Source organism: Bubalus kerabau, chromosome 13 (assembly GCF_029407905.1).
Source record: "Bubalus kerabau isolate K-KA32 ecotype Philippines breed swamp buffalo chromosome 13, PCC_UOA_SB_1v2, whole genome shotgun sequence".
NCBI lineage: Eukaryota > Metazoa > Chordata > Mammalia > Artiodactyla > Bovidae > Bubalus > Bubalus kerabau.
Window position 1 is genome coordinate 67,208,914 of NC_073636.1, and position 25,840 is coordinate 67,234,753.

At 41.8% G+C, this 25,840-nt stretch overlaps 1 protein-coding gene across 3 annotated transcripts in view; it reads left to right on the plus strand.

Annotated features, from left to right (window-relative positions):
* The window catches only part of CTNNBL1 (catenin beta like 1), a 170,527-nt gene that overhangs the window by 37,931 nt on the left and 106,756 nt on the right, over positions 1-25,840 (plus strand). For 2 of the 3 annotated variants that reach the window (XM_055545004.1, XM_055545005.1), the window contains exons 3-5: positions 2,050-2,156; positions 12,638-12,777; positions 23,361-23,458. In XM_055545004.1, the coding sequence (XP_055400979.1) occupies positions 2,050-2,156; positions 12,638-12,777; positions 23,361-23,458 (345 nt within the window). Of the gene's footprint in view, positions 1-2,049; positions 2,157-11,284; positions 11,427-12,637; positions 12,778-23,360; positions 23,459-25,840 lie in introns of those variants that run through there. The other variant, XM_055545006.1, reaches the window with a different exon arrangement.

Sequence of the window (25,840 nt, forward strand, 5' to 3'; positions counted from 1 at the left end):
AGATTTGATCCCTGGGTCAAGAAGATCCCCTGGAGATGGAAATGGAAACCCACTCCAGTATTCTTGCCTGGGAAATCCCAGGGATAGAGGAACCTGGCGGGCTACAGTCCATGGGGTCACAAAAGAGTCAGACATGACTTAGCGACTAACCAAGCTACAACGAGTTACAATAATAGCTTACATTAGTATAGTGTCATGTAGTTTATGAAACAGATTTATGTGCTTCATGTCTTTAGGTCATCTCTATGACCTTGAAAGATAAAGGTAATAGTTTTCCCCTCTCTGCTTGCCTTCCTTCCTTCCTTCAGCAGATCTTCACTGGATGCCTCCTGTATGCCAGGCCCTATCCTGGGCACTGGAGACTCAACAGTGAACAAGTGGGCACAGGCCACCAACGGGGATTTGGGGGTTGGTGAGATTACTGGGCCAGATCCTGCCAGACCATCCTTATATATGTCATGTGAACAATTTGGAATTTTATTCAAAATGCAAGTGGATGGACTCACATATGAGGTAGAATCAATGAGACTTGGTGAGGGTTTGAAGATAATACATTCAGCAAAGTAACATTGCTACGTGGGTAGTAAGTAGTGAAGCTAGAGCTCTGAGTCCTGACTGGGCCAGAGCACTGACTTCAGTTTTTACCAAGTCAGGGAACTTCTCTTTAAAGCCATAGACACTGGGGAGCAGGTTGTGGGTGGTTCCAACAGAGTCCCTCTGGGTCCAGGAGTCATTGATTAAAAATCTAAGAAATGTGTCATGCCCAAATGAATGTTAGAGGTATCTCCCATTTAAAACTCAATATGTCAGAATCTAAATTTAATAAAATAATAGCTAACATTTTGGGGAACTTAAAAGAATTATGAAATGATTCAGTGCTTTCCAAAAGGATCTATTTCTGGTTCTCTTAATGGCATTCGGTGTGAGTTATGGTCAGTGACTACCAAGCTGTGAAGCTAGGAGTTGGGAGAGTGTTAGAGAGGCAGAGTGAACTGCAGCAGATTAAACTGGGAAATAAACTGAAGAAAAAGCATTTCTGAAATTTTAGTGTAGATTTTTTTTTTTTTTGGAGGAAATGATTCTGTTTTCAAAAACTCATTTTATTTACCTTTGTAGGTATTATTCCAGTATATGAGAAGTGAGAAAACTATGTGGCTTGCTGGGGTGTTTTTTATGCTTACTCTGAGTGAGATTACTAAATTCTTATTGCTGTATCAGGATTCCAGGTTCCTGTTTGATTCCCTTCTCAGCAGCTAGGATGGGCTAGATACAGTAATGTATAAGAAATGTAATGTAATGGATAAGAAACACAAAGCGGTGACTGTTGCTGCTTAATAACCATTCTTATCTTGTGTGTGTGTGTGTGCGTGTGTGCTTAGTCACTCAGTCATGACTGACTTCTTTGTGACACAGTGAACTATAGCCCATCAGGCTCCTCTTTCCATGGGGATTCTCCAGGCAAGAATACTGGAGGGGGTTGCCATTTCCTCCTCCAGGGGATCTTCCCAACCCAGGGATTGAACCCAGGTCTCCCGCGTTGCGGGCGGGTATACAAAAATAGGCTCTAAGTTGAATTTGATATGTGGACCACAGTTTGCTGACCCCTGGTGTGGGGAAAAGATTGAGGGCCACTGTCATTGACTCAGGGTTTGACCTTGAACAAGTTCTTTTAAACCTCTGAAGGTTTTCTTACCTGTATGAAAGAAGAAAAGGATGAGATAAATATTATGTAATATTCATTTACTACTGTTGCTTACTCCAATGCCATATAGTATACTCAAGTATTTGTTAAATGAGTGAATCTTTAACACCTTAAGCTGAACTTCCTGGGCTAAATGTGAGACACACAGAGTAATGATACTAAGTAGCACATGATGTAGACCCTTAACCCTCATTCTAATGAGGGGTGGAGGGGAGTATGTGTGCATTGTACACTTAATCCAGAAAGGTGAGTGGCAGAGTGGCATAGTAAAAGCCATGGGAAGGAAGTAGTGATTAGTGAATAAGAAACAATCCCTTTGGACTGAAATTGTTGTCTCTTTACACCAGGAAGAACCATTGGATGAAAGCTCAGTGAAGAAAATGATCCTGACATTTGAGAAAAGATCATACAAAAACCAAGAGTTGCGGATCAAGTTTCCAGACAATCCAGAGAAGTAAGGCTCCATTTTGCTGTTTTTTGCCCGTTCTCCTCTGAGATGCTTTGTTGCTGTTTTTTGTTTTGCTCTTTGTGTGTTTTGTCTGCTTTGGTTTCTGGGCTTTGGGTCGGGAGTCCCAGGATGACTCACTTGTTTGGGAAATCACTAGAAGTTCTCTCGGGACTCAGAATCAGTGGTACTCTCGGGTACACAGTAGGATCAGCAAGGGGAAAAGACACATCAGGCAGTTTGGAGACATTCATATACAGGCTTCCTGTGTTTTCTCCCGCCCCCTGGGAGGGGTCAGCAGACAGGCTCCTTCTTCCAGCAATGCAATACATCATCGCGTGTGCCCTGTTTCTGTTAGGGAAGCCCATTTGAGACTGAGACCAGGATAATTTATTGAAGACAGACCATGGCATTCTCTGCCAGCAACAACTACTAAAATTGCAGACTCACAGACGGAAAGCAGATGTTCAGTGCCCCAGATGGGTAAAGCAAACCTTATCACTTAGGAACTGTTTCAAAAGCCAGGTTCCCAGATGCCACCCTAGGACCTGTTTACTCTTTTTTGCATTTCTCTTCCAGGCCCCTAGAAAACTAACCATGGCTGCCAGTAGCGATAGCTTTACTACTGAGAAAATGTCAAAGGCTTTGGGGTTAGACAAATATGGGTGTGACTCCCACATGACCTTCAGTAAGTCAGGTCTTCTTTCTTAGCCCCAAGTGTCTCATCTGTATAAAGAAATAGTACCTCCTTCACAGGGTTGTTGTGAGAATAATGACAAGGACTTAGCTCAGTATCTGGCGCATAGTAAGTGCTCATGAACTGATAGTTACCTGATCACTCCTCAGTGCATATGAAGTGCTACTATGAAGACTCTGATAATTTTCAATCAGTTTTGAATCCGAAGTAAGTAGATTTTCATATTTATACAGATTTTAACGTCCTAAATCTCTCTTTCTCTTCCTTTCTCCCTTCCAGGACATATACTTTTAATGAATCTTAATATTGTCCCTAGGCAATGAGGAGTTGAATAGTATAGTCTTTGCACTCAAGTTTAAAGGTTACTAGGGGACAAAGAACTCTGCTCAATGTTATGTGGCAGCCTGAATGGGAGGAGAGATTGGGGAGAATGGATACATGTGTATGTATGGCTGAGTCCCTTTGCTGTCCCCTTGAATCTGTCACAACATTGTTAATTGGCTATCAGTTCAGTTCAGTTCAGTCGCTCAGTCGTGTCCGACTCTGCGACCCCATGAATCGCAGCACGCCAGGCCTCCCTGTCCATCACAAACTCCCGGAGTTCACCCAAACTCATGTGTATCGAGTCTGTGATGCCATCCAGCCATCTCATCCTCTGTTGTCCCCTTCTCCTCCTGCCCCAATCCCTCCCAGCATCAGAGTCTTTTCCAATGAGTCAACTCTTCTTATGAGGTGGCCAAAGTATTGGAGTTTCAGCCTCAGCATCAGTCCTTCCAATGAACACCCAGGACTGGTCTCCTTTAGGATGAACTGGATGGATCTCCTTGAAGTCCAAGGGACTCTCAAGAGTCTTCTCCAACACCACAGTTCAAAAGCATCAATTCTTCGGCACTCAGCTTTCTTCACAGTTCAACTCTCATATCCATACATGACCACAGGAAAAACCATAGCCTTGACTAGACAGACCTTTGTTGGCAAAATAATATCTCTGCTTTTGAATATGCTATCTAGGTTGGTCATAACTTTCCTTCCAAGGAGTGTCTTTTAATTTCATGGCTGCAGTCACCATCGGCAGTGATTTTGGAGCCCAGAAAAATAAAGTCTGACACTGTTTCCACTGTTTCCCCATCTATTTCCCATGAAGTGATGGGACCAAATGCCATGATCTTCGTTTTCTGAATGTTGAGCTTTAAGCCAACTTTTTCACTCTCCACTTTCACGTTCATCAAGAGGCTTTTTAGTTCCTCTTCACTTTCTGCCATAAGGGTGGTGTCATCTGCATATCTGAGGTTATTGATATTTCTCCAGGAAATCTTGATTCCAGCTTGTGCTTCTTCCAGCCCAGCGTTTCTCATGATGTACTCTGCACGTAAGTTAAATAAGCAGGGTGACAATATACAGCCTTGACATACTCCTTTTCCTATTTGGAACCAGTCTGTTGTTCCGTGTCCAGTTCTAACTGTTGCTTTCTGACCTGCATACAGGTTTCTCAAGAGGCAGGTCAGGTGGTCTGGTATTCCACTCCAATATAAAATAAAAGGTTTAAAAACAAATGGAGAAACAAAATTAGTAGGGAAACTGACAGTAAATACATGGTAACAAAGTATACTTTAAAAGAAATACAAGAGGAAGAAGCAGTGAATAGTTGGGGCTTATTGAGAGCTTCACAGAAGAAGTGGTATTTGAGCTGATTTTGATTTTAGTTAGGCCGAAAAGAACAGGGAAAGGCACGCCAGGCAGTGTGACCAGCAGGAACAGAGGCACAGAGGTATCAGAGGGCCTTCTGTCCTCACGTCAACCTGGAAAGGCTGGTGTCCACTGCATTCTGTCTGTATGGTAGATGAGGAGGTGGAGAGGGGAGAACCTGGTTACTGGACCTCAGGCCACAGCCCCCTTTGATGGTAGGAGTGGCTGGATCAGAGCTCAGCTTTCCCAGTGCCAGAGTCCCATCAGGTTTTGCACTGACCTCCACCGAACAACATGGGCTTCCCTGATGGCTCTGTGGTAAAGAATCCACCTGCCAATGCAGAAGATGCAAGAGATGCAGATTCGATCCCTGGATTGGGAAGATCCCCTGGAGGAGGAATGGCAACCCACTCCAGTATTCTTGCCTGGAAAAATCCATGGACAACAGGCTACAGTCCCTAAGGTCACAAAGAGTCGGATACGACTGAGCAACTAAGCACCACCACCACTACCATACAGCAGTAATTATACTTGTCATACCGCATGTGTGTGTGTTTGATTATATAATACGCAAATAGACTGTCATCATAAGAAAATACCAACAGTGCATAAGTAGAATGAAAAATGTGAAAGATGAAAGCTTTCTTTCCCTGCACTGACCCCCTTTCCATTCCCCTACTTAGAGATAGCACCTGTGAACACTTCTGTGAGTATCCTTTTTCATTATTTTCTGTACACTGATTTACATATATATATATATATATATGGATGCAAAATTTTTTTCCCACCTAAGTCATACTGTACTTATCTTGCACCTTTACTTTTTGGTCATGAAACAGAATATCTTTCAGTGTTACTCTGTGCATAGTTACCTTATGCTTTGTGGTTGTTTGCATAGTATTTTGTAGTTTGGAGATAACCATGATTTATTTGTTACGTTTTTATAGATGGACATTGGGTTATTTTTTTAGTCTCCCTTTTTTATTGAAGCATAGTTGATTTACAAGGTTATTTGTAATACTGACTTTTATGAGTAATACTGTAGCAAACCTCTATGTACATTTGTCTTGGTATCCATGTGTTTCTCTAGGATACATATCTAAATATTGAATTCCCAGATTGAAAGCATGAACATTTTAAACTTTGATGTGTGCCTGCGTGCTCAGTTGTGTCTAACTCTTTGTGACGCCATGGACTGTAGCCCGCCAGGCTCTATCCATGGGATTCTCCAGGCAAGGAGACTGGAGACATTTCCTCCTCCAGGGGTTCTTCCCAACCTAGGGATCACACCCGCATCTCCTGCATTTCCAGCACTGCAGGCAAATTCGTTACCACTGAGCCACCTGGGTGATAGCTGCTGCCAAATTCTCCACTGTCTCCTTTAGTTCTTCCATCAGCAGTTCTCTTTCCCTGCACTCTTGCCCATAATGAATTTGATCTGCCTTAACATCTTTGCCATTTGTTGTTGTTATTTCTTTACTCAGTGGTCTTTCTGCATTCAACTCTGTGCTCCTTTTAGGTGGACTGTGTATTGCTTGTCTCTGTAGTACCTAGCACAGTGCCTACCATACTGTAGGTACTCAGTAAGCGTGAGAGGTCTTACGTAGTTGATGTCATGTTTACTATATCCCCATTTCTTGGAACTTAAGGCTACATTATGAAGCAGCTATGCCATAGATGGATGACACTGGAAATTTAAGAAACTCAGTTTACTTATTGAAATGCCAGTATTGCCTTTGCCCATTTGGTGGGTATACTTTAAAGCAGTGGGTTTCTGCAGCTTTTGTTCACCATCTACGTCTTAGGTACTACGTGAATTCATTGTTACAATTCATGAACTGGTTTTAAGGAAATGTTATTTTATTTAAAAATATCAACAGTGTTTGACATTCAGACAAAATATATACTATTTTAGTTTTTAAATCTGAACATTTGCAAATTGAAATCATGCATAAAGAACATTTTTTTTTTATGTTCAAAAGCAGTCAGGAAACTACATTGTGTTTTAACCTTGAGTTCTTGAATTCTTACTGGTGCAGTGTCTTTTATAATTCTCTAGACCAGCGAGGTGCAATTAAGATGAAAATTGCTAGAGCATATTTGAATGAAACTTTCCGGTTGAGATCAGAAACATTCAAATTTATTTTCCCATATATGCAATTGTCATTTTGATTGCATACCAAAAAATGCCTCTCTTCATTTGGCTGCGTTTCAGATTCAATTGACAATTTTCCTTATGCAGCCTCTGCTCTGCACTGTGTGATCTTTCTCCCAAACAGCGCATAGAGTGGAGTGTGCTATTTCCCCAGTAAGTCCTTTAGTAGTTTTTCTCTTCATTTTTGCAGGGGCAGAATTATTTAGTTTAGTGGCCCTCAAATTTTTTAGTCTCAGGCATCTTTTGTACACATAAATTGTTGAGTACCCCAAAGTGCTTATCTTAGAAGATTCTAGAATATTCAAGCACACATATCATTAGCCATTAGGGGAGTGGTAGCATCACACGTTGTATAGTCCTCTGAAAAACTCCACTGTATACTCCCGAGAGAAAGAGAGTAAAAGAAGCAAATAATGTTTTGGAGTTAGTCTAAAAATAGTTTTGATGCTATAGACCCCTGAAAGGATCCCCAGCCACCACCTACGCTGACCCTGCAATCCCAGGACCATGCTTTTAACCAAGTGAAGAAAGCACCATGTTCTCTGTGCACTTATAGCTGGTTTTGTGATTGCAGGAGCATGTACTGGTTTCTGGTGCTTTTATAGTGTTTTTGAACACTGCTGGTCACTTGCTAAAATTCACTTTCGTGGTTGAAGGAGGGCATCCTGCTGATACGAAGCAAATGTACATGAGCACGCTAGCGGAATATTCTCCGTCATACCAGATGGAATCAGTGACCCCATCTCAGCCTGGGGTACTGTTTTAATATGTTGCTCTATTGCTTTCCCATTGACCTCTAACTTGATCCTTTCCCCCAGCTGTGAGTCATCTGTTGCGGAAGGTATGCCTAATCCCTAGACAGCCGTCTGCAAACAGTGTAGTGTGTGCTTAAAAATGAGTCAGCTTGTACTTCTGTCAGCAAAAAGAGAATTTTCTTTGTTATAGCATAGCAAACTTGATGGAATCTAGATTCATTGATTGCCTGCTATCTACCAACAATTGTTAGGAACTTCTTTTTATCTCTCTTAATCCTCACTTTAATTCAGAGAGAAAGATGAAGGAAGTTGAGTTTTAGAAGTAGGTTAGTTAATATTCTCTGTCTCCCTTGACAAGGTTGGAGTCTGGTGCTCTGTGTTCCAGGGGCAATTTTCTTGGGCAGTGCTGGATATTCTTGCTACTAATTGGATGCAATAGATTATTTATATTTGTGCTAGGATAGGAGTTCAGTGAGGACAGCAACTGGGATTGTTATCTGTTTTGTGGACACCTAGTATGTGCCCATAAATACTTAGTAACAAACTGCTAATGGTTACACAGGCTGGATGTGACCCAGGTCAATCTCATTCCCAAGTCCAGGCATTTCTCACCGTATCACGCTACTCTTGTAACATGGGACCCCCAGTGGTATTTTTATGCTATATCCCTGCTCACAGTTGACTTTCTGCTGGTTTTATTTTGTTTTGATAATTTTCTGAGTTTCTAAACTTAAAGATACTTGGTTAGGATTGCATATTTGAAAGAGCAATTTCAAAGTTGGAAGGGACTGGAAAGTACAAGTCTATTTCTCCCTTCTAATTATTGATTTTTAAAAATATCACCCTTTATTAATTACCCCCAGTGACAAGGGTATAACTTTCCAAAGAAACCTATTTCATCATTTGACAGCTCTGACTCTTAAGATTTCAACTCAGAATGAAAAAGAATTTCAACAGATCCTCATGGGAGAGGGTAGTTAGACTCCTTATGATTTCAGTTGCTTCCGCAAGCTATTTAGTTTCCATAACTCCACTCCAGTATTCTGGCCTGGAGCATTCCATGGACTGTGTGTAGTCCATGGGGTCGCAAAGAGTTGGACATGACTGAGCGACTTTCACTTTCACTTTCATCCCTCACAAAGTAGATTCCCATAACAGATGTCACAAACTTTTAGGCCATCTAGTCAGCATAACTCTATCTTGTTATCTTCTTTTAAGCAGCCTAAAACCATGGCAGCAATTTTCCACTTCTCCCTTTGACAGGCACCTTTGGAATTTCTGCAGTGGACAGGGAGTGTGTCTAGTGCTAGATGTCCAGAGAGGACTGAGAAGTAGTTTGTGTCCTGGCAGAGCTGTCTCATGGTCTGATTTGTATTGTGATTACTGTTGACTTAAAATCATCAAGTCCTTTCCACACATGTTCACTTACTATCGACAGAGGAGCCTGGTGGACTACAATCCATGGGATTGCAAAGAGTCGGACACGACTGAGTGACTTTCACTTTTTCCCACTTATTATACTGTCTTTCCTGATCCATGTATTCTTGCCTTTTTGGTTCAGTGCATTATTCTCCATGTGGATCCTAGGTAATTTTCCTCCTGTTAGATTTGGCCTGTCATCGTTGCCTGTCAGGAACTTTCTGAATTGATTCTGTCAGCTGCTGTGTTCACTGTAAGCTTTGTGTTATATGACATTTGTTAAGTTTGCCTTTTATGTATCTTCACCTGAGTCGTGGGTCAAAAAATAACAGTAAAATACTTAAACAGACTTAAGGATGGAGCCCTGAAGGGTACCACCAGAAGCCTCTCTCCAGGCTGGCATTCATTCACTGATTATCACTCAAGTCCCCCGATCGCTTCCTTGTATCCAGCATGATTTGTTTATTACTAGTTGCTGCCCAGTCTCCCTTGCTAATTCTTCCTGGTGAGCTGTAAAAATCTTTTGTCAAGTTACTCTCAAGAAATCAAAAATTTTTTTTTAATTACCCACATAAGGCAAAGAAGCCTTAGAGGCTTGCTGAGCCCATTAGATTCAAAGATTATATAGATCTACTGCCCCATAGACTATTTGAATTCTGCACCAGCTCTTCCAAGTCATGATTCTGATTTGGCTTCCACACTTGAAGTGATGGGGAACTAGTGATTTAAAAGGTAATCTGTTTGTAAGCACTGTGGAAGGAGACTTTTTTAGAAAAAGTGGTATCTGGGGGCCTTGACAAAAATAATTTTAAATTTTACTTGGAATAATAAACAGTTGAGAACAGACAGGGGCATTTAAAAAGAAGGCTAGTATGGGAGTGTTTTGCAGTAACAGACATAAAATATACTGTAACACTATGGAAAGTGTGGTCCTGGCTCAGGAATTTGCAGACAAATCAATGAAATGGAGTGAAAAGCCCATAAACAGATTAGAGTATGCATTAAAATTTAGTGTGTGATAGAGGTGGCATTTCTTCAAATCTGTGGATAAAAGATAGATTATGGTACTGGGGCAATGGGCCAGACATTTGCAGAAATAAAGTTAGATCTTTGCCCTATATTATACTCTGAAATAAATCTTAGTTTTATTACTCTAAAACATTTAAAAATGTATAAACATAAAAGTACACCATAAAATATATCTGATCTTAGCATAGAGAAAACCTTGTTCAGAATACATGTAAAATAGAATTCGTGAGGCAAAAATTTCCCTAATTAAAAACCTTTATATCAAAAAGCACAATGTACAAATTAAAGGGCAAATATTTTCTCTGTTTTTTTTGCAATGTATGACAGAGATTAATTTCTTTAATATATAGAGTACTTATAAATCAATAAATAAGATGAACACCCTGATAGAAAAATGGGCAAAGAAGAAATACAGATAGCTAGTAAACAGTAATTGAATTTTAACCATTGTGGTATCAGAAATGCAAAATTTTAAAAAGCTGCATTTCCCATCTCAAATTGGAGATTTTAAATAGATAATACCTGTTTTGAACAGGATGAGGGGAAACAAACTTATACACTGTTGGTACCTTTCTGGCAGGATGTATCAAAACCTGTTAAGTTATGCATACTCTTTGACTTGGTACTTTTCCTTCCTGGGAGTTATCTTAACACAAAACTATGAACACATGTATCTTAGTATCATTTGTTGTCATTGAAATGCTGTGTTGAGAAGGATTCTGAAGTCTTGTCTGGGCTCAGCAGGGGCGATGCTGTGCTCAGTGTGGGATTTTGCCCTGGGAGAAGAAGGACTGCAAAGTGTGCTGGACACTGACTTTTCCTGTTGTGGAATCCTTAATGATAAGAGGAATTGTTCAGCCTCTGCTGACAACAAAAAGCAAAAATCGTACTTAGAACTGTATACTGTGTAGGCTACTTTTGGGTAGGGGAAAGGCCAAGAGTTTAGAACAATGACTTAAACTTACCAGAGTATTATCAGTGGTTGTTTCTGGTTAATAAGGTTATAGATGATTTGTTTACTTTTCTTTATTTTTGCCATTTTTAAGATCTCTGTTTACTTTTTGAGGGCTTATCTTTCCCCAGTTTTTTACGAAAAGTAATGTTTTATCATCAGAAAAAAAAATATATATGTAAATGTTATGGTTAAAAATAGTAATGGAGAGAAACAGTGGTAAGATATTGTATAAAATATGGACATGTTTTTAAAAATGGTAGTCTCTAGATTTTGTTCTTGCATGATCTCCCAAGTTCTAGAGAGATGGTGTTTGCCCAGCTCCTCGATATCTATTAGTTGATGAGTCAAATGACTTCAAGAATCCCTGCTTGTGTTCCTTTTCTTTAGCAGGTATCTGTGGATATGTAGGGAGAAGGCAATGGCACCCCACTCCAGTACTCCTGCCTGGAAAATCCCATGGACAGAGGAGCCTGGTGGGCTGCCGTCTATGGGGTCACACAGAGTCAGACACGACCGAAGTGACTTAGCAGCAGCAGCAGCAGTGGATATGTAGAGACAAAAGATCTAATTTCTGGTTTATTTGGTGTGTTGTATTTATTTTTTATTAAACTCTTTATTTTGTATTGGAGTATAGCTGATTAACGATGTTGTGATGGTTTCAGGTGAACAGCAAAGGGACTCAGGCATACATATACATGTATCCATTCTTATAATTCCTGTTTTTAAGAAGCTTACATCCTAGAAGGGAAGGTAGACATATTATAAATAATAATTGTAGTAATGGAAATGAGAGCACACATATTGTGCTTTTTGCACGGCAAACACTTTTAAACTGCTTTATGTGTGTGTGTTCATTAACTTTTTACAGTAGCCTGTGAGATAGGTAACTTTATTATTCCATTTATTATACAGATGAAGAAACTGAGGCATAGAGAGGCTAAGTAAGTGGGTAAGTGAGGTTCAGAGCCAGGCCGTCTGGCTCCAGTCTGTTTAACCACTGATTCCTCTCAGTCAGGTATTGTTCAGTTGCTCTACATGGATCCCGCATTGTGTTCTCAGAACAAACTTTCCTGTCCTGCTCATCAAAAGCTTAGTGGGCATTTCTTCAATGTCAGACACTTAGGAAGGGCACGCAGGGGTGAATGAAAAGCAGTTCTTTCTTAGTGCCGGGGTGTAGGTTGGCTGAAAGGTTCAGGTGTGGAAATGTGAGTGAAGTATTACGCTACTTAAGGTATGGAGTTACGGAATGCCAGACTTTATCTGCTTTACTTTGGGATGTTCCTCTTCATCAGCTCATTGGAAAGGGGATGGGGAGGGGAAGGTATTTCTGGATGGTAGCAGAATCTGTATTTTCCTTTGGGTAAGGGGGATAATTGGCCCTTGATCTGAAGTGACAGGAAAGAGAAGTCCTTTTTGGATTAGCAAGATGACTACCTTCAGGGCAACAAAGTGAATTGCCATTCCAAGGAGTACTGGTAACTAATCCACAGGACTGGTGGGCAGATAGATCACTGAATGCGGCAGAATGCTTTCAGAGCCTCTCAAAGGGAACTTATGACTGCAAGGGTAAGGGGAACCCTGTAACGAGATCTGAATCCAGAATTGATTTTTGTAATGAGGAAATCGATTTCCCAGGGAAGTTGTGTGACACTGTGATGTTTGGATGAGCATTCTTCTTGGTTGGTCTGTTGAAGATGCTTTGACAGATTGTCTCTGGATTATGTTGCTGTCTGTTCCTCACTACTGATTGTACCCCTTCCCCTGCAGTGACACTGTCTTGTTTTCCCTTCCTAGGTTTATGGAATCCGAGCTGGACCTCAATGACATCATTCAGGAGATGCACGTGGTGGCCACCATGCCAGACCTATACCACCTTCTGGTAGAGCTGAATGCTGTTCAGTCTCTTCTCGGGCTGCTTGGACATGATAATACAGATATCCTTTCACATCTGTCCTCAGTGGGAAGGAGGACGGACGTGGCGGGGGAGTGCTGTTTACTCTCTTCTCCTGTTTGTCTCTGCTGATGTCTGCTGTCACGTCTGGTGTTCTATTTCCATTCTAATTATCTCCCTTCTTGAAACACACGCTGCTTTTTACTCATTCGGAAGTCTGGTTTTTAATCTATTAATAAATCTTGGGCAACCCCACTTGTCCTATTTGCTCTTATTAGTACTAGAATTCATCGTGATGTATCTGTTCTTATATTAACAGCATTAATTTTTCAGGATCTTGATTTGGGGGCCCATTATATAGGCAAGACCAGGCAGGATTTGCATCTCTTGATCTAGACATCATTTTGTTAACAGATGGCCCAGTGGAGCCGAGCCTAGAGGAGACCATGAACCTTCCTTTAGTTTCACATTTATTGTCCAGGAAGACAGGGATTTTTATCTACTTTGTCTACTGCTATATTCCCAATTCCTTTAAAAAGGACTGAGTGCACATGACATTTAATGTTTGTTAACTGAGCATTAGACATAAATAGGCGATCTAGGTTTGACTCCCAGCTTTATTTCTAGTATGAAATTTGGTGCCCTCCTCCCACCCCCAGGCCTTAGTATTCTCGTCTGCAAAAGTAGATGAGTTAAGTCACTAGGACATAAGCAGACTTGGGCGCCTTAAGGTTTAACAGTCTTAAGGGCATAGAACATTAAGTCATTGAAGGATCTAAGAATTGTGAATTTAGTTTCTCAGCTTGATTTCAAGACTTAAATGCTATAGACTGTTCTGTGGGTATGATACTGTGTATATTCATGGATGGCATTTAAAAATATATATATGTGTGTGTGTGTGTCCTCACTCAGTCTTGTCTGAATCTTTGTGTCCCCCTGGGCTGTAGCCCACCAGGCTCCTCTGTGTTGTTGTTCAGTTGCTCAGTCTGTCTGACTCTGAGACCCCATGAACTGAGGCGCTCCAGGCTTCCCTATCCTTCATTGTTTCTCTGAGTTTGCTCAAACTCACGTCCTATCCTGTGTGTGTGTGTGTGTGTGTGTGTGTGTGTATGTGTGTATAAACATTTGCCTTTCAGTGTTGTTGAGAGGATTAAGGGAGTTCATATGCTGCTGCTGCTGCTAAGTCCCCCATAGACAGCAGCCCACCAGGCTCCGCCGTCCCTGGGATTCTCTAGGCAAGACACTGGAATGGGTTACCATTTCCTTCTCCAATGCATGAAAGTGAAAAGTGAAACTGAAGTCGCTCAGTAAGTGTCCGACTCTTCGTGACTCCATGGACTGCAGCCTACCAGGCTCCTCCGTCCATGGGATTTCCCAGGCAAGAGTACTGGAGTGGGGCGCCATTGCCTTCTCCAGGAGTTCATATGAGTGCTAAACAATTTCTGATACTTAGTAGGTATTTAGTAAATATTGCTTTTAACTGAAGCGGAATCATGACTTCCAAAACCTTTCTATACTTTGTTATCAGATTCGAAACCGCTTTAGTGGAAAAGGTTTTTGATGTGCCTGTGGTCGTGGTCATGGTCATTAAAGCTAATTCTCTTCAGTAGTTGTTCTGTTTGAATCCAGATTTCCGAAGGTAAGAGACAAATGTAGTTCGTCTGCTTGAGTGATATTCATGGGAGATCTGCTGCTGCTTCATGTTATTTTCATCTTTCTGGTAATCTCTCTCCTGAGAGCATGTCTGACTAGGTTCTTTCCTGCCTGATAATTCTCATAGAAATAAATCAGTGAATAATTTTAACTCAGGCTTCTTGAAGGGTGATCTTAAGCCATTTCTGATAGTTCATGTAATGTTAGACAGTCTGGAGAATCTCTCTGTCAGTATCCGGATTGATGAGAATATTCCCCAGGATTCACTGGGCAGTTCTGGGTGGTACGAGAACCCCAGTCAGTTAGCTTATTTTGGGTGAGCTCGATACGGGTCTCGTGAATTCATTTGAGAAGCATGGCTCTGAGTGCTTATCAGGCACTGTGCTCAACCCCCAGGAACCGCAGGCTGCAGTGATGCTCAAGCAGCATCCATCAGTAAACATAGTGGATGTCTAGCATAAGTCCTATTTAGGATACTGGACTTCAGGATACCTATTTAAGGTAACTGGCCCTCCCAGAGTTAGCAACCAAGAGTTCTAATTGTGACTTCACATTTCAGCTTAACTACAGAAGGGTAGATTTTCAGAATCCAAACGGACTTCAGAGATGACTTCGTCCAGAGCCTTATTTGTTTCGTTAGTAGTATGTCTGAGGTCCAGGTGTTGAACCAGCGGCTGTTGCGGTGGGGGTTTGCAGTCCGGCGTCCTTTCCTAGCGCACCCTGAGTCTCTCCCCCTAGGGCTCACTGTGCCCCCGACAGACTTGCAGTGTCACTGTGGCCTTGTGTGTTGATGCAGCCATCACCTGTTTTGTTTCTGGAAACACAACTCTGATTTCTTTTTTCTATTCCTGCCAACTCAAAATAATAGTGGCAGCTTTCTGAAGATACTGACATTTTGCTGATTCACCAGCCTGGTTCCTGCTGGGGAGAAGACTGACGCAAGAAGTGTGCTCGACATGGCATACTTGGGAAAGGCAAGGGCACAGATGTTCCAAGTTGTTAAGTTCTGGTCTTTAAAAAGGAAAAAAAAAAACAACAACAACAAGTCCCCCTGTAATAACTTTGACAGACTGCCATTTCCCTCCTGTTTTCTCCAAGCTAAACTGTTTTTTCCCCTCTTGCTGCTAATCTTCACCCTGCTGCCCTAATTATATTTTTTAAAATCTGATTTTTTAATTACGCCCTACATCAAATTTAAAGTGCACTTGAAATTTTAAAAATTACCTAATTTTAATCAGATGCAGCAACTAGGGTAAATGTCATCTTCCTCCTAGTACCATTTTTCTTGGGCGTGGTTTCAGGGAAGGGTCAGCCCTCTTGCCTTGCATCTAACACATCTCGATCTGTTGGAGCGTTGATCTCCCAGTGGCACTGCACTCTGTTTCTTGTCTTATCTGTGATCTATAATGGAAATTTTTCTTCAGGAAACGGTTGTTAACAATTTACTGTTGTACAGCTGTAACTGCCCAAAACACCTTACCATGAATAAACAATTTCGTGGCAGTCATGACTTAAATTTTTAATCTTTTTTAACTCTTCATTTATCAACCACAGCCTTACATGGCTGGTTATGTTGCCAGCAGGCACAGGTCATTTTTGCTTTGTCCTTCTTTGCGAAAACATAAACTATAGGGATTTTAATTGGATCAGAGGCTGGTCTGTTGTAACCTTAAGAGGCAGAGGATGTGAGAAAACAGCTTGAGTCTTGTCCTTTCAACCGTGAGAAGCCGCTTCAGAGTTTATTCTGGCGCTCTGCATCACTGCTGCTGGGGAGGGCTTGTCAGCGCTTCTGGGCCTCATCTCCTCGCCTCGAGAGGCTGCAGCTCAGCCGTCGCTTGGCTGCGGAGAGGAATTCTGGTCTGTGAAGAGCACCTCTGGGGGTGCGGGGGAGAGGGGGGGCACACCCCTCACGCAGTACTGAAGAGTCACTCTGAATGCATTAGGAGGGAACACAAGGTGGGATCCAACAGCTGTTGCCTTTCAGAAATCGGGCTTTTAAAAACAATTTTTCCTTTAAAGTAAATCATTTAAACATGTTTAGAGCCCTTTTTGGTGAACCTTTTGGAGTGTTTCTACAGAAAAATGAAATCAAAGGTACATTTAAAGATACCAGTATTTTCTGAAGGTAGTGCTAAACAATCAGCTCCGTGGCCTAGGTTTACTCGATATGCCTGAAGAAACAAGGAGGGCTAAAACAAGAGGAAGCTAGAACCCCAAATGATGGCTACCTCTGCTGCTATGACCAAAAGAAAAAAAAATCTAGGCACAAAATCCATAAATATCTGATTTTTGCATGTCATCTGCTGTGTTCTCAACTTGAGGGACGAGTCAGTGGAATCCTTTCTAAAGTTCTGTGACAGATCATGGCATTTACTGGGTTCCTCCTTTGTATGATAAGCCCTGTTGGGTGCTATTAGGGTGGCAAGAAATAATAACTCCAGTTGATAGCAAAAACACTCACCTTGCTGTGTGGTAAGTACCCTTGGAGTGTTTTGCACAGAAAATACCACTGGAGTTCTGAGAAAACACACATCATCTCTGGCTTGGCAGTGATTAGAGAATTGGGCATTGGAGATGCATAAGCTTTTGATAGATTAGGGATTAGTATGCATTTCAAGTGTATTTTTACAGTGTCTACCTTGGCAATGGAGATTGCCATTCCTCACGTGCTGGGAGCTGATGTGGCCATGTAGTCACCTCAGACTTGACGTGGATATCAGGTCCATGGCTTTATTTATTTTTAGAGTCATGACAACTGCCCCCATCTAAATACCCTCTTCTTTAATTTAAAAACTATTGAGTAATTCAAACCAAAAAAATTTTTTTTCAAATCTGCTTTCTATCCACCCATTTGTGATTCAGAAAAATGAGGTCTCATTATACTTCTGAGTTCTCAGGTGGTGCTAGTGGTTAAGAACCCACTTGCTAATGGAGAGACATAGAGATGTGGGTTCCATCTTGAATCAGGAAGATCCCCTGGAGGAGGGCATGGCAACCCACTCCAGTGTTCTTGCCTGGAGAATATCACTGACAGAGGAGCCTGGAGGGCTCATGAGGTCGCAAAGAGTCGGACATGACTGCAGCCATGTAGCACTCAGCACACGTTGTACTGTTGGCTCAGGGCGTCAGCACAGTGGGTTGTGTGCTCCTGCGCAGGAAGGGGGGTTTCGTTTTGTTAGTTGCAGAGTGGATTATTGGTGCTGATGGGGCAGTGCTACTTGGTCTGAAATAGGGAGTGGTCGTTAGCACTATTCTTTTCTAAATTACTGCTTAGTTTTCTCAGATCCTAGAAAGCCAGGAAAACTTGCATGAAGTTGTCCTGTTGGATTTTGTGAAAAATTGCTGTGGGAACTGGAAAATAAAGAGCAGGTGGGTTTGTTTTTTTTTTAATAAAGTCCAGCAGGGATTGTAGAACTTGAGCAATCGGAGTCTGTGACTGTGACGTAGCATATTATCCCAGAGGGCATGTACAAGGAGTGCCTCGTGTTTGAGCCCCCATGCTGATGAGCAGGAATAGGGCTGGGAAGGGTTTGCGCCTCCTCAGGACTTTCTTCTAGTTGGACTGGAAGGGAGTTGGTTATTGCGCCATTACTTTCCTGCAAGCACTGTCTAACAAGACTTCTGTATCTCAAGCTGTTGTTTTGCTGGGAGCTATTCTCATCTTGATATTTCTAGAATCAAAATTACATGGAAAAGAATTTACTTCTTTTCCTCATTGATAGTCCAACTTCCCTGATAATCTGTACTGATAAACCGAACACTCATTTTTTGGAGCTGTTTCAATACGCTCTGAAATAAATCAGATTAGACGAAAAGTACCAAAACGGTGGTCTAGGAAAAGCATCTCTTCATGTAACTTTTGATCTTGCTTATGAGTTTTAGGTGAATTCCATGTCTTTGGAAGGTTAGGGTGGCTGTGGCCTGCTTGGGACATTTCCCCTGTGCTGTAGAAGTGCCCACTAACATTTATTGGGTACCTAGTAAATGTAGAATGGGAGCATTTCCCCCACTCATGTTATTTAGATTAAGGATTGGGATAAAATTAAAGGCCTAGATTCATTCTAGGTAGTTCTCTTTCAACTGCTAGAAAAGGAGGAAAAGACCATTTTGTCTGTTTAGAAATTCATCTACATTAGTTGAGCTATATCTAAGCATTGTCCTAGGAATAAAATTTAAAAAAGACTTAAAAAAAAACCCACCCAGATTTATTTCATTAAATCAATTATATACTGTGACTCTAGACTGGTCATTTTTCTTAAGACACGTTGTTGAAATGACTTTTTTTAAAAAGCCATCTGCTTAATATATTTTATTCGTCTTTATCTTTTTTTTTTTAATAATTTTGTTCCTATGGCCATATTTCATTGAAGATTAATGAAATTAATGCTCTGTTTCTGTCCTAAGACTCTCCATGAGATCAGGCCAAAAACAAGTATCTAGAACCAAAAAATAAAAGCCAACACCCCTCTTTTTATAAAAAGCCATTGGGTTGTGGACCATTTTGTGCCCAGCTGGTCTTTTCTACTTCACTTCTTATACTAGCTTATTGCCCCCCTAGTGGGCAGGTGCTGAGGGAGTGAATGGGGTGGCCTTTCTACCTGACTTGGCAGAATAGGCTGTCACAAACTGTGTTTTAGTAATTCGCAGAGAGACAGGCTCTCTGTTTTCCTATTACACTTGGATGGGAGAGCCTTTTACCTTGTGAAATGAAATTGTAACTACAGTGGAAAAACCTATCACCCATGCCCAGAGTCTGCTTGTGAAAAAATGCTGGATGGGTGGCAGACCATGCTGAATTTTCTCATCAAGATTGAGAGTTCATCTGTCTGTCTTTAGTTTTGCTTCTTATTCTTCTTTCTGGTCCTCAAATGACCTCCATCTTATGGGTCATATTATATTACTCAGGAGTCGATTACAATTACGGACTCATTTACTGCCTTGCTGAAATGCTATTTGGTGAAAGTTGAGAATTTACATAAAATCAGTTAGTGCTAGAATTGCTGAGTTGTTTGCCAGACCTGGTAGCTGGTAACTTGTTTCTTGTTTGATTTCTCAACTGAGGCAGGAATGTAGGCAAGGAGATATCCACTGGACCTTATAAGAAATAGCTGCTCTTGATAAGAGTTAGACATTTATTCTGTTCCTAAATAAAACCACCATCATTATCAAATTTTCTTTTCCTTTTTTCTCCAGGTTTTCTATGACCCATTTGTGAGCATGGTATAAGAATAATCAAAGAAAAATATGATACCTGCCTGTCCCATAAAACCTTAGAGGCTGAAAAAGGACTTGATCAATCTGAATTTCTGTGGCATAGCTGAAATATAAAATTAGATTTTCAACCCAATGTAACCCAAAAAGGGAGGATCGTGTTGTTGTTAGCTTAAATTTTAGATTTTAGAAGTTTTAGAAAAATGAAGGCAATGGTGAAGGTTTGACCATTCTGTGGGAAGAATTGACTAACAACGTTTATTATAGTGCTTTCTTGTTTTCTCAGTACTTTGATTTAATTGCCCTTTGACCTTATGATGTCATTTATTCCTTATAGTTACTGGGTGAGATAGGCTGGGCAGAGATCATTACCACCTTATTCAGATGAGGCAAATAAGCTATACGGAAATAAAGAAGCTTGAGCAAGATTCCATAGTATTAATAATTTAGCGATAGTTTGGTTCACTAAAGATAGGAATCATAGATAAATATGATATGGCCCCATCCTTGAGTTTGCTGTGACTCTTCATCTGTTTTTTCACATATATCCCACATGTTTCTCGAGGTTGCTGTTAAGTCGCTTCAGTTGTGTCCGACTCTGTGCGACCCCATAGACGGAAGCCCACCAGGCTCCCCCGCCCCTGGGATTCTCCAGGCAAGAACACTGGAGTGGGTTGCCATTTCCTTCTCCAATGCATGAAAGTGAAAAGTGAAAAGGAAGTCGATCAGTCATGTCCGACTCTTAGCGACCCCATGGACTACAGCCTACCAGGCTCCTCCATCCATGGGATTTTCCAGGCAAGAGTACTGGAGTGGGGTGCCATTGCCTTCTCCATTCTTGAGGTTAATGTTTAATTAATAATCATCACATATCAGGTTAGTAAGTACTTAGTGGGGCGTGATGTTGGGAATGTAAGGATAGTACCCATTGCATGCCTGATTCACATCCTTGTCCTGTAGACATTTGACTCCACCGTGGTTGGATGGATGGATGGATGAAATGTCGTCATGCTTATTAAATAAACAGATGGATAAATAATAGTATTTTTATATCTCATATGTAAAAACTGTTCAAGAGAATCAGTATGGGAGCTTTTTAGATGAGAATGACGGGGGTGTTGTCAGCATTTTGTCCTTTTTCCTGGAACTTTAATAATTTATGATGGAAATAAATGACAGTCCTTTTCTCTGTTATTATAGTAGGGTCATTAGCTAGAATTTAGTTGTAGTTAAAGCTGGTGTATATTCCCCTCTGCATTAATATGAAGAGTAGTGGCAGAGATACTGTTTTTGGAATCATGCGAACCTAACATTCTCCCTTACCGTTGCAGTGACCTTTAGGTAAGTTACTTAACCACTCTGAGCTTTCACTTTCCTGTCTGTAAAATAGGGATCATGCCGTTGTGAGAATTCAGCAGCACAGTGCTTGGCATAATGATGACTTTTAAAAAATGCTAGTGATTATGATGGTATCTACTGCAGTGTTTAGAAAGGGAGAACTACTAATTCCTAACGCTCAGCATTTCTAGAGCTTAGTTTGATTAGCCCTTTTTTAAAAAAATTAATTCAGTTTATGTATTTGGTTTACTATATGTCACTTATGATACCTGGTCTTTTATGTCAAAAGCTTTCTAGTTACTTTGTTAGTAAAGACTGTATAAGCATGAAGGAATTTTGTCCAGAGACCTTTTCTCTTTTCATACACACTGAGTTTCATAGCACACCCATGTTTTGCACAAATATTACTTTAAAGTGCGAGAGAATAAAACACAGAAAGCTTATTCCTGATGGCCAACTGGTCAGTTATAGAGAAAAACAAAGCTCTGAATAATTTTTCTTTTAGCAAAAGGTGTTCATAAGATATCCGTAACATCAGTTGGCAGTGAGCAAGTCCTGTCGTTCTTGTTAATAGGTCCTGTATGTTTCTTATTATCTTTTTCTTTCCAGTTTGTACTGAAACTGCCCTGCCCTGATAAGACCTTCATCGTCTTGCTTCTGGACCCTTGTGTGTGTGGTAGCTTAGTGAAGGTTTTGCTCCTTCAGGCTTGATGTTTCCCCGCACCCCACGTCTGCCCACTCCCAACCCTCACAGAGCTGTTTAGTGCTTCCTGCACATAGTTGTTAGGTTATTCTTCCAAGACATTATTTTCTTCATATGATTCTAATTTTCTCCCCTCCCTGCTTCCGCAATCCTCTTTCTTCTCCTCTTCGTATACCCTCTTACATTCGAATCTCTCTGCCTGTATTCCTGATGTTTTGCTTTCCAGTTTACCTGCCCTCATCTTTTTAGTTGCCTCTTTTCTGACCAGTCTTCTAGCAAATCTTTCCTGATTTCCCAATTCAATTTGATTGCTCCATTTTTTAAGGATGTCTGCAGTTCAAGTTGTCCGTATTCCTCATTTGTTACACATTGATAATTGCCTGTGGTGTATAATTGTTTGAAAGTGAAAGTGTTAGTCACTCAGTTGTGCCCGACTCTTTGTGATCCTTTGAACTGTAGCTTGCCAGGCTCCTCTATCCATGAAATTCTCCAGGCAAGGATAGTGGAGTTGGTAGCCATTCCTTTCTCCAGGGGATCTTCCCAACCCAGGGATCAAATCCAGGGCTCCCACATTGCAGGCAGATTCTTTACCATCTCAGCCACTAGAGAAGCCTGGATAATTGTTTAAATGTCTTTAATTACCTTAACTTCCTCGTTTTATTGATGAGGAAACTGAGGCCCAGAGTGAATGGATTTGCCTTTGTCTCTATCACAATGCTTTATTCATCGTAAGCATTCAGTAGATGCTGACTGACAGCAAGTGGTGTGTGTGTATGTGTGTATGTGTGTATATATGGGAAACTTAGTTTAGTTCGGGCTTCTTCTTGTTGTTTAGTCACTAAGTCATTTCCAACTCTGAGACCCCATGGACTGTAGCTGCCAGGATCCTCTGTCCATGGGATTTCCCAGGCAAGAATATTGGAATGTGTTGCCATTTCCTCCTCCAGGGGATCTTCCTGACCTAGGGATCAAAATCGTGTCTCTTTTCAGGTGGATTCTTTACCACTGAGCTACTAGGGAAGCCCTTAGGTCGGGCTACCGGTTTATCAGTTACCAAACATAACTCCTTTTTTCTCTTCTTTGTGTGTCCTTTTTCTTACGTGTCCCCCCTCTCTCTTTTTGCCTAGTCTGTAATCATCATTGTTTACTTTCCTTTTGTGTCCAAAGCAGAAGCGTATTTAAGGGGAAGGGAGGTTGGTGGAGTCTAGCACAGTCCAACATAAATCCTTCCCTCTACAATCTAAATCTGTTTGTCATGCCCTGATTTCTGAAGACTCCTTGGTGAACACCGGCCATCTAATCTCAGAAAAAATAATTACTGTCTTTGAAGGTAAAGTACACAAGGTAGTTAAGATTATCCTTACTCAGTTCCAAGAATTTAAATTATGAGGTAAGGTTAAGGGTGTTGGCCTATTTCTCACTGGAAAAGCGACCACCCAAGTGATCTACTTGAAGCTGTGAAATTTATGAAGATGTAGTGAACCTATGGAATAAGTTGCCAGGAAGGCAGCATAAGGGAAATAGCCTAAGTGAAGCAGTTACCAACATGTATTGAACAGCCACTGTGATTAGAACCTTGTTGAAGAGATGGTTATAAAACTAGAGTGTATTAAAGATAAACAGTGGTGAAGCAATTGACCAGGAAGTGGCCGGGAGCCAAATATTTTAATAAAATGTCACTAGGGTTTTCATATGTGTGTGTTACCCTTAACATTCTTCACATGTGTCCATAGCAGTGGTTGATTTGCTTCAGGAATTAACAGACATAGACACCCTCCACGAGAGTGAAGAAGGAGCGGAAGTGCTCACTGATGCTCTGGTAAGTTGCGCGGCCCTCTGGGGTTTTGCAGCTGTGTGTATGGTGTCTGCACCATCCCCACCGTTGTCTCTGTGAGTGGTATCAGGGAGACAGAGAGCTCTGTGGCAAGGCTGGACTGAATAAGGAGGATATGAAAGTAGAATGCAACCTTGGGGTACCTTATTCTTTGGAACTGTATTAGGGCAGGGGGCAAAGAGTCCTGGCATTTGTTGACTATCTGCTGTAGGCAGGCCTTTACACTTTATTTGCTCTTCACCGTGTCCCCTCAGAAGGGTGTTACTGCTACTATTCCCACTTAGCCATGGAGCTGAGGCTTTGAGAGACAAAACAAACCTACCTGTGGTCACACGGCTGGGATTTGAACCTCTGTTCTCTTTGACTCCAATTCCAGCTCACCCACCCTCACCATGCTGCTTCTAACCTCTTTTACGAGGAGTTTTTGCAGAAAAGAGTTTCTTTTCTGCTCTGGGCTCTAGGCTTTGTACTCTCAAGCGCTGGTGAGGACAGGTATCATTATTACTTATTTTGCAGATAGGGAATCAGAGAATGTTAAAAGCAAGAATAAACTTTCTAGCTTACCCTGGCCCGAGGAGCATCCCTTGACTGCAGAAATCAGGGTCAGCTGATTTCTGTGTCCCGGTTTTTGGAGCCTAGGCTGTTATTCCAGGTAGCAGCCACTTGCAAGAGTTTATATGTGAGGTGAACTGATGTCGTCTCATCAGCCCACTCTACCCATGAGGAAGCCCAGCTGCAGAAGTGAAGCCTTCCCCGCGTCACTTAGCCAGCCCCTGTGATAGCAGAGATGAGCTCCTGCATGTTGCGGTCCCCTCTGCCATCCTGGCCCATGACACCAGCTTCCCTCTCTCGCCAGAGGGCCGGTGGCAGGGCTAGTCCAGCCTCTTACCCTGATACCGCCTATGGACCTCTTATCTAACCCATCAAGCTATCTCATCCTCAAGTTTCCGTCGTTTCTCTTGTCTTCTACTGTCTGATCTTTTCTCTCTGGTTCAGAATGTTAGTAAGTACAGGGTTTTTGGTTTTGTTTTTTGGGTGTTTTTTTTTTTTTTTAATAATAAGTTTATTTATTTACTTATTTTTTACTGTGCTGGGTTCTTCATTGCTGTGCAGGCTTTTCTCTAGTTGTGGAGAGTGGGGGCTACTCTCTAGTTGTGGTGCTCGGTTTTCTCATTGCAGTGATTTCTCTTGTTTTGGGGCATGGGTTCCCTAGCCCATGGCGTCAGCAGTTGCAGTTCCTGGGCTCTAGAGCTCAGGCTCAGCAGTTCTGGCACACAGACTTAGTTACTCTGTGTCACGTGGGATCCTCTCCAATCAGGGATCGAAACCCACGTCTCCTGCATTGGCAGGCGTGTTCTTTACCACTGAGCCACCAGGAAGCCCTACGCACTGGTTTTGTTGCCGTGTGCAAAGTTCATCAAAGATCCGTATAGCTCCTTGGATTAGAAGCACCTGGGGTGCTTGGTTAGGCTACTTTCTGGCCCCATCCAAGACCTGCTGAATTAGAATGGCTGGGGCTGGGACCCCAGATGATTCTGAGACCCCATTGCTACACTGCCCAGCCCCTCCTCACCCTTCTTTTTCAAGCTTCTTGACACGAGAAATTTCCCATGTGCCATGCTCACAGCTGGCATTTGGTGTGCATGAAGGGGTTGTGAACCCACTGGATATGAAGGACTGTCTCTTACAGAGAGAGAGGATGGAGTCCAGCAGGGCCATTTGTGACTGAGTATGATGAAAATTTCTATGGCCATTTTTCTTTCAAGCTCCTTCCTGGAGCGAACTGCCACTTTTGTCGAATCCAGGACCTTTATTTTCCCTTTGAACCGCCGTGCAGAAAGGAAAGGATGGCGTCGGGGTCTTTTGTTCGGAGGCGCATCTGAAGGAAGGCTGTGGCGCTTGCTCCTTCTCCATGTCCCCACAGTGGCATTTGTGTAGTCTTGCCTTCCAGAGGTTAATTACAGTGGCCCTGAGTGAGCCTTCCTGCCTTGTCCCTGGACCAATTTTAATTATCCTCCTTTGCCTGTGTGAATAGAGGAGACGAAAGAGGATCAGCTAGCTGGTCTGCTGCCTGTAAAGCGTACCTAGAAACAGCAGTTCACACAAAAGCCCCCTTTGTGTCTTCTGTGTTGCCAGGCCCACTGACAAAAGCTGGATCTTGCAGATTTTATTGTTTGTTTCAGAAGAAACAGTTCATCCTCAGTCTGGGGAACCATTAAGTAGCTGCTGTACGGGGTTTTCTGTTTGTTTTGTTTAGTTTCTGTTTTATTATATTATTTTAAAGTTTTGACTCTTACAGCTTTATACTGGTGGGGCTGGCATGAATCACAAACAAGTGAACATTTCTAGACTCCCATATATTATCTG